Raw genomic sequence first — 17091 nt, forward strand, 5'->3', positions numbered from 1 at the left:
CCCCTGAGTTAGTTATCAGATTCTACATCATGAATACATTCATACTGTCCTAGAAAAATAGAGCTGGTGAGACACAGCGAAGCTTTACTGGCAGCAAAGAAAACTCTGAATACTCATTCAATAACACATTTCTGTACCACAATTATTGACACATTTTTCATTTGCAAGTTGTTATTTTTGAACCGACCTGGTGTATGTGTGGGGCTGTGGGGAAATTCGGCAAGCTGGAGTCTCGAGTGTACACTTCCGCCACTGTCATTGCTAATGAGAACTTGGGGCCAGATCAAAGTGGCAGGGAACGGGCCCGAAAGTAAGTAATCAGCCAATGTTTGGTCGATATCAGTGCTAGACCAAATCAAAAAGGTTCCGATGCCACAGCTGCATTAGTTTAGTTCACTGATTCGCGAAGTTTACTCACATCTGCGCTACTGGTCTGGGCTCAAGGACCGGCTTCAATAGTGAATCTGGCTCGGTGGCCGTGGTCTCACTTTCTCTGCAGTTCATATTCTCAGAGTTAATTACTTCCTTTTTGTGTTCGGACAATCTGTTCTGTTTTTCAACCATTGGGTGTTTGGCGGCCTTTGTTATGTGAGTTTCTATTTTTTTAAATGGGTTCTATTGTGTTTCTTCAATTTCTGTAAGAAAGTGAATCACAGGGTTGTATACTGTATTCATATTTTGATAATAAGTGTTGTTTGAAACTTTGAAATGCCGAGGATAATTCGAGAAACAGGTGATAGGAAAGCTTTAGGGTGATATGGCCCATTTTCCTGTTGTGTGATTCTAATTCTAGGGTCATGACAATTGGCAAAATTCCAGGTACCTGGCTGTGTTCGGGAGTAATGTGACCACTTCGTTGTGGTAGCCAGGTGTCCTTCCACACATGGCAGCAGAGAACTGGACATTTGCATCATCCATGAGGAGAAATGAGTTTCATCCCAATGTGACCAAAGGCCTTGATGGTATTTTGATCAGGTTTTCATTTCTAATGCTGATTCATTGAATCACATTTCTCTCACCACTGTGTTGAGCTCAGTCTATTTGGACTGATGAATAAAGTTTGAATCTGCAGTTCGGATTTTTCTAATTCACTGATTTTAACCCTGGTGTAAAGGTTTTGGTCACAAACTGCTCAGTGATCAATATCATCACTGCAGTGTACAGAAACAAGAGGATGAGCCAGCCTGACCGTTGTCTCTCATCCCTCCTTTCACTAAAATGAACGGTATCCCAACTGTTACTCCCAATCACCTCGTGTTCCCGTTCACTGAATTGTCCCTCCTGTCTCAACGTCCAGCTGAGTCCTTCTACCCGTTCTTCAATCGCAGGTTTCAGTCTCTCTCGGTAGAAAATAGTCAGGTGGAGCAGCTGATAATCTTCACACTGTGTCAGGAGATCTGAGATCGTAGATTTGGAATCTGGGAATAGAAATATAAAAATGCAGTACTGTGCAACGTGGAGTGGAGAGCGAGTTGGTAAACATGACGGGGAGCAAATTATGTTGGAAAAAGTGATTATGGAGCATGCGCCGCAGGGAGGCCATGAGACCCATGGCAAAGATGGTGTGAGGAGTATGGGACAGGTGGCAGAGGAGGTGGGAGGGGAGTGGGACAGGTAGCAGTAAAGGAGTGCCTGGGGTGGGGTGTAGTGAGAGCATGGACACATCCAGCCCTGAGACAAGGTCATTTGATTCCAAACAACTGGCTTATTGATCATTACAGAATGTCTCTCTGGTGTTCTTTCCCTTCCAAATCATGATTCCCTTCACTCTGCCCTTTTCCAACTTTGTACACAATAAAGACCCATATCAGAGTCAGATTTATTATCACTCACAAGTCCCTTTTTTTTTGTTTTGCAGCTGAAGTGGCATCCATTACATAAAATTACTACAGTGTTGCGCAGAAGTGTTGGGGACATATATACAGCTAGGGCGCCAAAGATGCAGCCAGTTAGAATGCCTTGCATGGTACGTCTAGAAATTTATAGATGGCATTTAAGCTGTACTGGCTACAAAGTCCAATTATCCATAAATCTGATCCCTCCACTCCCGCCTCCCCCCCCCCCCCCCGCAGCAGTTCCTTAGCGATGCATTCATCTGCCAAGTCATCGTATATTTACCCCCATGCTGGGCGCCATGACAGTAATCCTGAAATTACTACCCTGCTGGTCCTGTTCTCTTCCTAGGTCCCTGAAATCTCTTACCAGAACCACCTCACCTTTACTACCTGTGCTGCTCACTCCTCCCCCCCCCTATTAAATGCTGTGGAACTGAACAGAGTCATCCATGGCACCTGGGAGGCAACATAGCATACAGGACTCTCCATCGTGCCCACAAAATCTCATCTTTGTTCCTCCGACTAAGGAATCTTCCATCATCACGACATCTGTTCTCTTCTGAGCCACAGCAGCAAAAACAGTTCGAGATATTCCTGTATTCTCTAGCTAAGCTCTTTTTTTACTGCATATGTATAAGTGCCAGCAATGATCTTTCAGGAATTCATTGATTCTGGCATGGCTCACGAGGAATAGCAAATTGTAAATTTTGCTACTCTCTTCAATAATGGACTGAGTCAGAAGAAATGAAATTATAGGCTTGTTAGTCTGAACTCACCGTTTGCAAAGGTATAGATGTTGATTGTTAAGGGTACTTGATACACTTAAGGGTACCAAGGGTAGTTGGCTTTGGGTACTTGCGGGCACATGATAAAAATACGCCGTGGTCAGCATGGATTCCTCAAGGAAAAATTGTGCCTGACAAAGCTGTTGGAATTCTTTGTAGAAATACAAACAGGATAGACAAAGGAGAATTCGTGGATATTGTGTGCTTAGATTTTCAGAAGGCTTTTGATAAGTTGCTACTCAAGAGGTTGCTGAAAATGTTAAGTGCCCACGGCATTACAGGAAAAGTTCTAGCATGGATTAAGGATTAGCTGATTGGCAGTAGGCAAAGAGTGGGACAAAGGGTTTCCTTTTCTGGTTGGCTACTGGTGACTAGTCGTGTTCCATAGACATCCGTGTTGGGACCGTTATAGGTCAATGATTTGGATAACAGAATTAAAGGCTTATTGGCCAGGTTTCCAGATGATATGAGGAGGGGAAGGTAGTTTTGAGGAAGTAGAGAGGCTATCCTCAGAACGTGGAAGTACTTGGACTGATTGGGAGAATGGGCGAAGATATGGCATGTTTAATACAATGTCGGGAAACGTCTGATCATTCACTTTGTTAGAAGGAATAAAAGGTTTGTCCTTTTACTGAATGGAATGAAAATTCAATAACCTGAGGTGCAAAGGGGCTTGGGAGTGATTGTGCAGGATGTCTTCAACGTTAATTTGCAGGTTGCGTCGGTGGTGAGAAAAGCAAATGCAATATTGTCATTTATTTCGAGTGGACTAAAATATAAAAACAACTATGTAATGTTGAGTCTTTATAAAGCACTGGTGAGGCCCCACCTTGAGTGATGTGAGGTTTTGGGTTCCTTATCAAAAGAAATGGTGTGCTGACATTGGAGAGGTTTCAAAGGAACATCATGAGAATGTTTATGGGAATGAGTTTCCATATGAGGGGCATATGAGGAGCGTCTGACGGCTCTGGCTCTCTACACAGGAAGTCAAGAGAATGAGGGTGACCTCATTGAAACCTGTCGAATTTTGAAAGGCCTCGATATAATGGATGTGGAGAAGATGATTTGTATGGTGGAGGAGTCTAAGAACAGAGAACACAGAGTCAGAATACAGGGACTTCTGTTTACAACAGTGATGAGGATGCATATCATTCACCAGAGAGTGGTGAATCTGTGGAATTCGTTGCTATAGGCAGCTGTGGAGGTGAAGTCATTTGGTACGTTTAAGGAAGAGGTTGTTAGTATTCGTGATTAGTCAGGGCCTGAAGCGATAAGGCTAGAAGGCAGGAGACTGAGGCTGAGAGGCAAAATTGATCAGGCATGATTAAATGCTGGAGTGTGCTCGTTGAGCCAAATGACCTAGTTCTACTCCTATATCTTATGGATCGATTCAAAACAGATTAGTATGAATTTATTCCCTATCGTGACTCCTTGAAGTTCTCTTGCACAAGCTGTTTAGGACTGGAATCTTAAACACATTCAAGGCGGAAGTATCACAGATTCTAGAGAAAGAGCAAAAAAGTCATAGTGAGGACAGGTTTCATTACTTGTGATCTTAATCAATAGTGGAAGAGGATCAGCAGCCATTTGCCCCACCTAGTTCCTGCTTGCATTCACCCTAAATATTCAAATCCACCAATGTCACAAAGTACCTCTGGTCCTTGACAGAAATGCACTGCAGATATTTGCTGGCCAGATTCCAACAGCATCTCTGAAACCCACAGTCTCAGAGATAACAAGCGCAACGCGTGCAGCACTGCCCTCTGCACGGAACACCACTTGGAGAAATAGCCTTTCCTTCCACATCACCGTCATTGTTCTGAACCATCTTCGAAACTGCCCCGTTCTCGTGCGGTTTGGCTTGATTGGAACCAACAGCTCACTCACTGGGCAACTGACAGACAATACATCTCATCCTTACCAGAGACACAGATCCCTAAATATTTCAACACACAAAGCTCTGAGAAACAAAGCAAGAATGATCTGAAATATATATGCCAGAGATTCATCAAATGATACACTCTGGAAGAACAAGGTTTAAGGGAACAGGGGTGGTTTCTTTGGAAATGTGGGATACTTTCAAGGTATTATTTAGAGCAATTATTTCGAGGTATATGAATTCAGACATGCCAGGCAGAATAACTAGGTGTGAATATCCCTTGGCATTTCGGTCAAACAGCACGAATCAAGAGTTTCAGGTATTAGTGGAAGGATTAACGAGAAAACGAATATTCTGACTTTCCATTTCTAGGGAGGTATAAGTTCACATCCCTCTTTTCCCAGAATGAACATTTTCTGTCTGATACACAGCACACTACAAATGGGAATACATGTCCTATCTGACAGACACCACACTGCAGATGGGAGAGCATACACTATCTGAGAGACACCACACTGCAGATAGGAGAGCATACACTGTCTGAGAGACACAACACTGCAGATAAGAGAACATTCCCTGTCTCAGAGACACCACACTGTGATGGCAGGACAGTCCCTGTCTCAGAGACACCACCCTGTAGATGGGAGAACATTCCCTGTCTGAGAGACACCACACTACAGATGAGAGAACACTCCCAGTCCGACAGACAACACACTGTGACGGGAGAACATTCCCTGCTGAGAGACACCACCCTGTAGATGGGACATATAACAATCACAACACGGAAACTGGCCATTCCGGCCCTCCTAGTCCGTGCCGAACTCTTAATCTCACCTAGTCCCACCTACCCGCACTCAGCCCATAACCCTCCACTCCTTTCCTGTCCATATACCTATCCAATTTTACCTTAAATGACACAACTGAACTGGCCTCTACTACTTCTACAGGAAGCTCATTCCACACAGCTATCACTCTCTGAGTAAAGAAATACCCCCTCGTGTTTCCCTTAAACTTTTGCCCCCTAACTCTCAAATCATGTCCTCTCGTTTGAATCTCCCCTACTCTCAATGGAAACAGCCTATTCACGTCAACTCTATCTATCCCTCTCAAAATTTTAAATACCTCGATCAAATCCCCCCTTAACCTTCTACGCTCCAATGAATAGAGACCTAACTTGTTCAACCTTTCTCTGTAACTTAAGTGCTGAAACCCAGGTATCATCCTAGTAAATCGTCTCTGCACTCTCTCTAATTTATTGATATCTTTCCTATAATTCGGTGACCAGAACTGTACACAATATTCCAAATTTGGCCTTACCAATGCCTTGTACAATTCTAACATTACATCCCAACTTCTGTACTCAATGCTCTGATTTATAAAGGCCAGCGTTCCAAAACCCTTCTTCACCACCCTATCTACATGAGACTCCACCTTTAGGGAACTATGCACTGTTATTCCTAGATCTCTCTGTTCCACAGCATTCCTCAATGCCCTATCATTTACCCTGTATGTTCTATTTGGATTATTCCTGCCAAAATGTAGAACCTCACACTTCTCAGCATTAAACTCCATCTGCAAACGTTCAGCTCATTCTTCTAACCGGCATAAATCTCCCTGCAAGCTTTGAAAACCCACCTCATTATCCACAACACCTCTTACCTTAGTATCATCGGCATACTTACTAATCCAATTTACCACCCCATCATCCAGATCATTTATGTATATTACAAACAACATTGGGCCCAAAGCAGATCCCTGAGGCACCCCGCTAGTCACCGGCCTCCATCCTGATAAACAATTATCCACCACTACTCTCTGGCATCTCCCATCTAGCCACTGTTGAATCCATTTTATTACTCCAGCATTAATACCTAACGACTGAACCTTCTTAACTAACCTTCCATGTGGAACTTTGTCAAAGGCCTTGCTGAAGCCCATATAGACTACATCCACTGCCTTACCCTCGTCAACATTCCTCGTAACTTCTTCAAAAAATTCAATAAGGTTTGTCAAACATGACCTTCCACGCACAAATCCATGCTGGCTACTCCTAATCAGATCCTGTCTATCCAGATAATTATAAATACTATCTCTAAGAATACTTTCCATTAATTTACCCACCACTGATGTAAAACTGACAGGTCTATAATTGCCAGGCTTACTTCTAGAATCCTTTTTAAACAATGGAACCACATGAGCAATACGCCAATCCTCCGACACAATCCCCGTTTCTGATGACATCTGAAAGATCTCCGTCAGAGCTCCTGCTATCTCTACACAAACTTCCCTCAAGGTCCTGTGGAACATCATAAGGTCAGGACCCGGAGATTTATCCACTTTGAAATTTCTTAAAAGTGCCAGTACTTCCACCTCTTTAATTGTCATAGGTTCCATAACTTCTTTACTTGTTTCCCACACCTTACCCAATTCAATATCCTTCTCCTTAGTGAATACCGAAAAGAAGAAATCGTTCAAAATCTCTCCCACCTCCCTCGGCTCCACACATAGCTGACCACCCTGATTCTCTAAGGGACCAATTTTATCCCTCACTATCCTCTTGCTTTTTATATAACTGTAGAAGCCTTTCGGATTTACTTCCACCTTATTTGCCAAACCAAGCTAGTATCTTCTTTTAGCTTTTCTAATCTCTTTCTTAAGATTCCTTTTACATTCTTTATAGTCCTCGAGCAATTCCTTTACTCCATGCTGTCTATATCTATTGTAGACATCCCTCTTTTTCCGAACCAAGTTTCTAATATCCCTTGAAAACTATGGCGCTTTCAAACCTTTAACCTTTCCTTTCAACCTAACAGGAACATAAAGATTCTGTACCCTCATAATTTCACCCTTAAATGACCTCCATTTCTCTATTACATCCTTCCCATAAAACAACTTGACCCAAACCACTCTCTCTAAATCCCTGCGCATCTCCTCAAAGTTAGCCTTTCTCCAATCAAAAATCTCAACTCTAGGTCCAGTCCTGTCCTTCTCCATAATTATATTGGAGCTATTGCTATTGTGATCACTGGACCCGAAGTGCTCCCCAACACATTCATCTGTCAGCTGATCTATCGCATTCCCTAACAGGAGGTCCAACACTGCCCCATCTCTAGTCGGTACTTCTATATATTGTTGCAAAAACTATCCTGCGCACTTTTCACAAAATCTAAACCATCCAGCCCTTTTACAGAATGAGCTACCCAATCTATGTGTGGAAAATTAAAATCTCCCACAATCACCACCTTGTGTTTACTACAAATATCTGCTATCTCCTTACACATTTGCTCTTCCAACTCAGGCTCCCCATTAGGTGGCCTATAATATACTCCTAACAGTGTTACTACACCTTTCCCATTCCTCAATTCCACCCAAATAGCCTCCCTAGAGGAGCTCTCTAATCTATCCTTCCAAAGCACCGCCATAAGATTTTCGCGGACAAGCAATGCAACACCTCCTCCTCTGGCCCCTCCTACTCTATCACACCTGAAGCAACTAAATCCAGGAGTATTTAGTTGTCAATCACACCCTTCCTGCAACCATGTTTCACTAATAGCTACAACATCATAATTCCAGGTATCAATCCACGCTTTAAGCTCATCCACCTTTCTTACAATGCTCCTAGCATTAAAATAGATACATTTAAGATACTCTCCACCTTCTCCTCTCTTTTCATCCCTAACAATGCATTCAAATTTATTATCCTTTTCTTTCTTCTCCCCTACATCTTCGGGCTGAGCGCATCCCTTCTCCATCACCTGCCTTTCCTCCCTCACACACTGTCTACTTACTTGCTCTACTGGTGAACTAACCTCCTCTCCCTTAGTTTCCTCAAATTGATTCCCGCCCCCCCCCCCCATCTTACTGGTTTAAAGTCTGCCCTGTAGCCCTAGCAAACCTCCCCGCTAGGATATTGGTCCCCCCAGGATTCAAGTGTAAACCGTCCTTCTTGAATAGGTCACGCCTGCCCCAGAAGAGGTCCCAATGATCCAGAAACTTGAATCCCTGCCCCCTGCTCCAATCCCTCAGCCACGCATTCATCCTCCACCTATTTCCATTCCTACTCTCACTGTCGCGTGGCACAGGCAGTAATCCCGAGATTACTACCTTTGCGGTCCTTCTTCTTAACTGCCTTCCTAACTCCCTATACTCTCGTTTCAGGACCTCTTCCCCTTTCCTACCTATGTCATTGGTACCTACATGTACCACGACCTCTGGCTTCTCACCCTCCCACTTCAGGATATCTTGGACGCGATCAGAAACGTCCCGGACCGTGGCACCAGGGAGGCAAACTACCATCCGGGACTCCCGATCACCTCCACAGAACCGCCTGTCTGAACCCCTGACTATCGAGTCGCCTATTACTATGGTCCTCTTTCTTCTATCCCTACCCTTCTGAGCTACAGGGCCGTCCTCTGTGCCGGAGGCCCGGCCACTGTCACTTCCTCCAGGTAGGCTGTCCCCCCCAACAGTACTCAAACATGAGTACTTATTGTCAAGGGGTACAGCCACTGGGGTACTCTCTAGTACCTGCCTCTTCCCCTTCCTGACCGTGACCCACCTATCTGCCTCCCGTGGCCCCGGAGTGACCACCTGCCTGTAACTCCTCTCTATCACCTCCTCACTCTCCCTGACCAGGCGAAGGTCATCGAGCTGCAGCTCCAGTTCCCTAACTCGGTCCCTCAGGAGCCGCAGGTCGGCGCACCCGGCGTCGATGTGGACGTCCAGGAGGCTCGGAGACTCCAGGATCTCCCACATCCGACACCGAGAGCAACAAGCTGCCCTCACACTCATACTTCTCGAATAACTGAAAATAACAAGAACTAAAAGATAAGCCTATTGTGCCCTCTTCCGCCGAAGCCCTCTGAGCCCAAGCCCTACACTCTACTCCCGGCTCACTCTGCTGCCCGCAAACGAAGCTGCCCGCTGCTTAAGGCTGCGTTCTTTTTTATATCTTCCCTCCTTCCCAGGCCTCCTTCACGCGCCTGCGCAGTCCCGCCTCTCAGAACTCCGATCTGAGAAGCAATTTGAAAATGGCCGCCGCCGCATTTCCTCTCAAAGCCTCGCTGTCTCCTTCCAAAAGAGCCTACTGCATATTTTTTTTTCTGGAAGTTACCAGCCGGGTAGACAAACGAGATGCAGTGGAAGTGGTGTACTTGGATTTTCAGAAGTACTTTGAGAGGTGCCACACAGGAGGCTGCTTAGCAATATGCAGACATCGCATCCTGCAAAAACTCATTTCAAGTCAAGTCAAGTCACTTTTATTGTCATTTCGACCATACTGTTGGTCGAAATGATGTCCAATACTGACATGGTTTTCCCAATCCAATTTCATGTTAAAATTCCCAATTATTACTATGCTGGTACATAGTAAAAATGAGACAACCTTTTTCAGGACCATGGTATTATATGACACAGTACAAAAAAACTAGACTGAACTACGCAATAAAAAAAATACAACCCAGAGAAAGCTAGACTACAGTCCTACACAGGAATGCATACAGCGCACAAAAACAGTGCACGTATTACAATAAATAATAAACAGGACAGTAGGGCAAGGTGTCAGTCCAGGCTTCGGGTATTGAGGAGTCTGATAGCTTGGGGGAAAAAACAGTTACATAGTCTGGTTGTGAGAGCCCGAATGCTTCCGAGCCTTTTCCCAGACGGCAGAAGGGAGAAGAGATTGTATGACTTGTGCATGGGGTCCTTCATAATGCTGTTTCCTTTGCGGATGCAGCGTGTAGTGTAAATGTCCGTGATTTTGGGAAGAGAGACCCTGATGATCTTCTCAGTTGACCTCACTATCCGCTACAGGGTCTTGCGATCCAAGATGGTGAAATTTCTGAACCAGGCAGTGATGCAGCTGCACAGGATGCTCTGAATTAAACCCCTGCAGAATGTGATGAGGATAGGGGGTGGGAGATGGACTTCCCTCAGTCTTCAAAGAAAGTAGATTCGCTGCTGGGCTTTCTTTGCTATGGAGCTGGAGGGACCAGGTGAGATTCTCCGTCAGGTGAACCCCAAAGATTTGGTGCTCTTAACGATCTCTACCGAGGAGCCGTCGATGTTCAGCGGGGAGTGGTCGCTCCGTGCCCTCCTGAAGTCAACAACCATCTCTTTTGTTTTGTTCACATTCAGAGACAGGTTGTTGGCTCTGCACCAGTCCATTAGCCGCTGCACCTGCTCTCTATAAGCTGACTCGTTCTTGCTGATGAGACCCACCACGGTCGTGTCATCGGCGAACTTGATGATATGGTTTGAGCTGTGTGTTGCAGCACAGTCGTGGGTCAGCAGAGTGAACAGCAGTGGACTGAGCACGCAACTCTCAGGGAAGGATTCAATTCAGGGAGCAATTTAGCGCGGTAGCACGATTAATTTGAGGTAGACTGCCGGAATTACCGGCAGAGGTGGGATGTTTGCAATAGAGTAGCTCCTTAGCGGCTAGCCAGCTAGTTTAAATAACGTTTGTTCTGCGAATGAACGAATGACACCTGTTAAGCTCACCTCAACAGTGATTTAACCCACCATGGGCAATAGAAAAGTCACTGTTGCAAACAGTGCAGCGAGCAACACTGTCATTATTTTTGACCCCAATTAGGCAGGGGAACACTTTAGTGTAGTCCAGGGTGACGTACCTTTTGCATTTTCTTTTTTGGAATACTCTGCCATGGCGCTCTCTCTCTCTCTCGCGCGCTCTCAAAAAATCAATTTCCGGGATATCGTATATAATTTGCGGGCACCAAGAAGCCGCTATCAATATGTAGGAAACTTCCAGAACTTCTGGGAGAGGTGGGATGTCTGAATATGATCCCATGGAATTACATGGAAGCTACTAGCAAGGGTGAGCATTGGTTGATCGGCAGAAAGCAGTGAGTGGAAATAAAGAGATCCTATTCTGGCTTGCTGCCGGTTACCCTTGGAGCGCCACACTGGTCGCTGTTGGGATTGCTGCTCTTTACGATGTATGTCAATGATTTGGACTATGGTATTAATGGATTTGTGGCTAAATTTGCCAATGACACAAAGATAGGTGGAGGAGCGGATAGTGATGAGGAAACAGAGTGCCTGCAGAGCGACTTAGATAGTTTAGGGGAATGGGCAAAGAAGTGGCAAATGAAATACGAAGTTGTAAAGTGTATGGTCATGCATTTTGGTGGAAGAAATAATCGGGTAGATTATTATTTAGATAGAGAGAGAATTCAAAATACAGAGATGCAAAGGGACTTGGGAGTTCTTCTGCAGGATACCCTAAAGATTAACCCCCAGGTTGGTGAAGAAGACGAATGCAATGTTAGCACTTATTTCTAGAGGTATAGAATATAAGAGCAGGGATGTGATGTCGAGGCTTTATATGGCACTGGTGAGACCGCACAGGGTATTGTATGCAGTTTTGGGCTCCTTATTTTAGAAAGGAAATACTGACATTGGCGAGGGTTCCGAGAAGATTCAGAATGAATCCAGGAATGAAAGGGTTAACTTATGAGGAATTTTTGGTAGCTTTTGGGCTGTATTCCCTGGAGTTCAGGAGAATGAGAGGAGGATCTCATAGAAATATTCTGAATATTAAAAGGTCTGAACAGATTAGATATGGCAAAGTTATTTTCCATGCAGGGGCATTTAGGACAAGAGAACACGATTTCAGGATTGAAGGATGTCCATTCAGAACAGAGATGCAGAGAAATTACTTTAGTCATAGGGTGGAAAATCTGTGTAATTGGTTGCTACGAATGGATCTTCTCTCCAATGTCAGTGTATCCTTTCTGAAATAAGGAGCCCAAAACTGCGCACAATAGTGCAGTCTCACGATTGCCTTATAGAGCCTCAACATCACATCCCTGCTCTTATATTCTAAACCTCTAGAAATGAATGTCAACATGGCATCTCCTTCTTCACCACCGACCTGGAGATTAGCCTTTAAGGTATTTTGCTCAAGGACTCCGAAGTCCCTTTGCAACTCTGCATTTTGAATTCTCTCCCGATCTAAAAAATAGTCTCCCTGTTTTTCATCTTCCACCAAAGTGCATGACCATGCACTTTCCAACTTTGTATTTCATTTGCTACACCTTTGCCCATTCCCCTAAACTATCTAAGTCTCTCTGCAGACTCTCTGTTTCCTCAGCACTACCAGCCCCTCCACCTACCTTTGTATCATCGGCTAATTTAGCCACAAATCCATTAATACCGTCGTCCAAATCATTGACATACATAGTAAAAAGCAGCGATCCCAACATTTGACCCTTGTGGAACTCCAATGGTAACCAGCAGCCAGCCAGAATAGGATCCATTTATTACCATTCTCTGCTTTCTGCCGACCAGCCAATGTTCCACCCATGCTAGTGACTTCTCTGTAACTCCATGGGTCCTTTCTTGCTAAGCAGCCTCATGTGCGGCACCTTGTCAAAGACCTTCAGAAAATCCAAGTATACCACATCGACTGCATCTCCTTTGTCTACCCTGCTTGTAATTTCCTCAATGAATTTAAGCAGGTTTTTCCTTTCAAGAAACCATGCTGGCTTTGGTCTGTCCTGTCACGTGCATCCAGGTATTCCATAATCTCATCGCTAACAATGTATTCCAACAAATTCCCAATCACTAATGTCAGCCTAACAATTCCAGAATTTCCTTTCTGCTGACTCCCACCCTTCTTAAATAGCGGAGTAACATCTGCAATTTTCCACTCATCTGGTACAATGCCAGAATTTATGAATTCTTGAAAGATCATCATTAATACCTCAGAATCACTCCAGCTACTTCATTGAGAACCCGATGGTGCATTCCATTAGGTCCAGGCGATTTATCCACACTCAGACGTTAGCCTTCTCAGTCCTAATGATCACCGCACAGACTTCACTTCCCTGACATTCTTGAATGCCCGGTATACCATAGACGTTTTCTACTGTGAAGACTGATGCAAAATACGCATACAGCTCCTCTGTCATCTCTGCATCTCTCATTACAGCATCTCCAGCGTCATTTTGTATTGTTCCTATGTCTACCCTTGACTCTCGTTTACCTTTTGTATACTTAAAAAAAACTTTTAGTATCTTCTTTGATATTATTCGCCAGCTTCCTGTCATAATTTATCTTTTCCCTCCTAATGACCTTCTCAGTGTCCTTCTGCATGTTTTTAATACTCTCCAATCCTCTATTTTCCCACCAGCTCTTGACTTCCTTGCATGCCCTCTCTTTTGCTTTTACTTTGGTTCTGACTTCACTTGTCAGCCACGGTAGTGTCCTTTCTCCCTTTGAAAATTTCTTCCTATTTGGAATATATCTGTCTTGCTCTTCTCTCATTTTTCGCAGAAACTCCAGCCATTGTTGCTCTGCTGTCCTTCCTGCAAATGCCCCTTTCCAGTCAACATCGGCCAGTTCCCTTCTCATGCCATTGTAATTTCCTTTACTCCACTGAAATTCCGACACATTGGATTTTATTTTTCCCTCTCAAATTTCAATGTGAACTCGATCATATTGTGATCACTGTTCCCTAAGGGTTCCTTAACCTTAAGCTCTCTTCACCTCCGGATCATTGCACAACACCCAAATCAGCACAACCCATCTCCTAGTGGGCTCAACAACGTTATATTCTAAAACACCCTCCTTTAGACATTCAACAAATTCTCTGTCTTGAGGTCCAGTACTGACCTGGTTTTCCCAATCCACTTTAATGTTAAAACCCCAACGATCATCATGATATTGCCTTTCTGACATGTCTTTTCGATCTCCTGCTGTAATTTGTAATCCACATTCTGGCTGCTGTTTTCAGGTCTGAATACAACTGCCATTAGGGTAATTTTACCCTTGCCATTTCTTAACTCAACCCAACGAGACTCTACACCTTCCAATCCTATGTCATCTCTTACTAAAGATTTGATATTATTTCTTATACACAGAGCCACACCACGCCCTCTGCCTACTAATCTATCTTTCTGATACACTGTATATCCTTGGACGTTCAGCTCTCAATGGCAGCCATACTTTAGCCAAGTTTCAGAGATGGCCACAATGTCATATTTACCTATCTGCAGCTGAATTTCAAGATCTTCCATTTTATTCCTTAAGCTGCGTGCATTCAAACACAACACTCTCAGTCCAGTATTTGATGCTTTCTGTTTTAACTGCACCATGCCTCTATCGCCCTATAACTCATGCCACTGGCTATGATTAAGGCTCATCCCCGCCTGCTTTTTCTGTAAACTCTGTTGCACGCTATATTTGATTTATTTCTGTTTTCCCCATCCTCAGCCCAATCACTCCGGTTCCCATTCCCCTGCCAAATTAGTTTAAACCCTTCCTAATAGTCTCAGAGAGTGTCCAGACCCTGCCAAGGATGTGTTGGGTCTCACATTGTGTCGAGACCTTGCCAAAGATGCACGGGGTCTCACAGTGTGTCCGGAACCTTTCAGGGATATGTGGGGTCTCAACGTGTGCAGGACCATTACAACAGTGTGTGGTGTTTCCCCAGTGTGTCAGGACCTGAAAAAGGAGTGCAGGTAGTTAGGAAGGAAGAAAGCTGAGAAGCAGGTCCTCAGTGGAGCTAATATCCGGTTTTCTGTCTATGCCACGCGACAGTCAGGACAGGTATACGATGAGGTGGTAGATAAATGCATGGCTGGAGTTGGGGCAGGAATTCAGTTTCCTGGAAAATTGGGACCTCTACTGAGGAAGGTGGGACCTGTATAAACGGACAGGTTGCACTCGAATCCAATGGGTACCAATATTCTTGTGGCAGGTTTACTCAAGCTGTTGGAAGTGGTTTAAACTAGTAATGCAGGATGATGGGAAGCAGTATGAAAGAGCTAAGGATGAGTCAGCAGGTAGATGATGGGTGCAACATGAATGTAAGGAACGACAAGTGCATGACTGGGTACAATGCAGTCAGAACAAAGAGTTAAATTGTACCTCAGAGGAAAATTCAAAAGGGCGAAGAATGCAGGACTGAAAGTGCTGTATTTAAATCCGGGTAGTATTCGGAATAAGGTGGATGAACTCGTGGCGCAATTAGAGATCGGTCGGTATAAAATTGTGCGCATCACTGAGTCATGGCTGAAATAGTTAGGAGCTTAATCTCAAAAGATAAACTTTGTATCGACGGGAAGGCTTGTGTGGTGATGTGTTTCTGTTGGTAAGAGATGGAATTACATCTTTAGAACGAGTTATCTTACGGTCAGAGAGTGTTGAGTTTTTGTGGGTGGAAATAAATTGTAGTGGTTAAAATGCATTATTGGATTGTTATACAGGCCTTCAAATAGTAGTCAATGTGGGAATTAAATTGCAAAGGGTGCTGGAAACGCATGTTATATGGGTAATGACACAATTCTAATGGGGGGCTCAACATGCAAGGAGTCTGTGAAAATTAGATTGATGTCAGATCACAAGAGAGTGAATTTGTTGAATTACTATGAGGTGGCTTTTTAGAGCAGCTTGTGATTGTGCCTACTTGGGGAAAGGCTATCTTAGATTGGCTGGTGTGTCATAACTCAGATATTTGTAATGTAATGGGACCCATAGGAGGCAGTGTTCACAATATAATTAAATTCATACTGCAGGTTGTGAGGGAGAGGCAGAACTCACATACATCTGTATCACAATGGAATGAAAGTAATTTCTGAAGCATGAGAGAAGAGCTTGCACCGGAGGATTGGAGAAGAACACTGGCGTGGATGACAGGAGAGTAGAGATGGCTGGAGTTTCTGGGAATAGTTCACAAGCCTCAGGATAGATATGCACCACAGAGGAATAAGTTCCCAAACAGCAGGGGTAGGGAATCGTGGCTGTTAAGGGAAGTTAAGGACTGCATAAAAGCCAAGAAAAGGACATATACGGCAGCAAAAATGAGTGGAAGGTTCAATTACATGAAAGCTTTTAAAATCTAACAAAAGAGGTATAAAAGATAATGAGAGGCATTGATCATGTGGATAGTCAGAGGCTTTTTCCCCAGGGTTGAAATGGCTAACACGAGAGGGCATAGATTTAAGGTGCTTGGAAGTAGGTACGGAGGAGATATCAGGGGAAAGTTTTTTTACGCACAGAGTGGTGAGTGTGTGGAATGGGCTGCCAGTGACGGTGATGGAGGCGGATAAGATAGAGTATTCGAAGAGACTCCTGGTCAGGTACATGCAGCTTAGAAAAACAGAGGGTTATGGGTGACACCAGATAATTCCTAAGGTAGGGACATGTTCGGCACAGCTTTGTGGGCCGAAGGGCCTGTATTGTGCTGTAGGTTTTCTATGTTTCAAAAAGGCTTCTAAAAATGTTTCAAGAAGGGAGGGAGGCAAAAGAAAGGAAATTATCGGCCAGTTAGCCTAACCTCAGTGGCAGGAAAAGTGTTGGAGTCTATTCTTAAGGATGAGCTTTCAAGGTTGGAGACTAATGATAAAATAATACAAAGACAGCATGGTTTCTTAGATGAAGTAACAAGCACGGCGGACAAAGGAAAGACAATGGATGTCACTTCCTTACATTTCTGAAGGCGTTTGACAAGGTGCCAAATATGAGTCTCCTTAACAATACAAAATTGAAGAATGAGCAAAGAAGTGGCAGATGGAATGCAGTGTTGTGGAAATTATGAGATTTCATTTTTGGTAAAAACAAGAAC

At 44.1% G+C, this 17091-nt stretch overlaps 1 protein-coding gene across 1 annotated transcript in view; it reads right to left on the reverse strand.

Annotated features, from left to right (window-relative positions):
• The window catches only part of LOC140722560 (NACHT, LRR and PYD domains-containing protein 3-like), an 84089-nt gene that overhangs the window by 44734 nt on the left and 22264 nt on the right, over positions 1-17091 (reverse strand). Inside the window, exon 6 of the mRNA XM_073037263.1 lies at positions 1252-1418. Within this exon, the coding sequence (XP_072893364.1) occupies positions 1252-1418 (167 nt within the window). The remainder of the gene's footprint in view (positions 1-1251; positions 1419-17091) is intronic.

The sequence above is a fragment of the Hemitrygon akajei genome, unplaced genomic scaffold, assembly GCF_048418815.1.
Source record: "Hemitrygon akajei unplaced genomic scaffold, sHemAka1.3 Scf000080, whole genome shotgun sequence".
NCBI classification, from domain to species: domain Eukaryota; kingdom Metazoa; phylum Chordata; class Chondrichthyes; order Myliobatiformes; family Dasyatidae; genus Hemitrygon; species Hemitrygon akajei.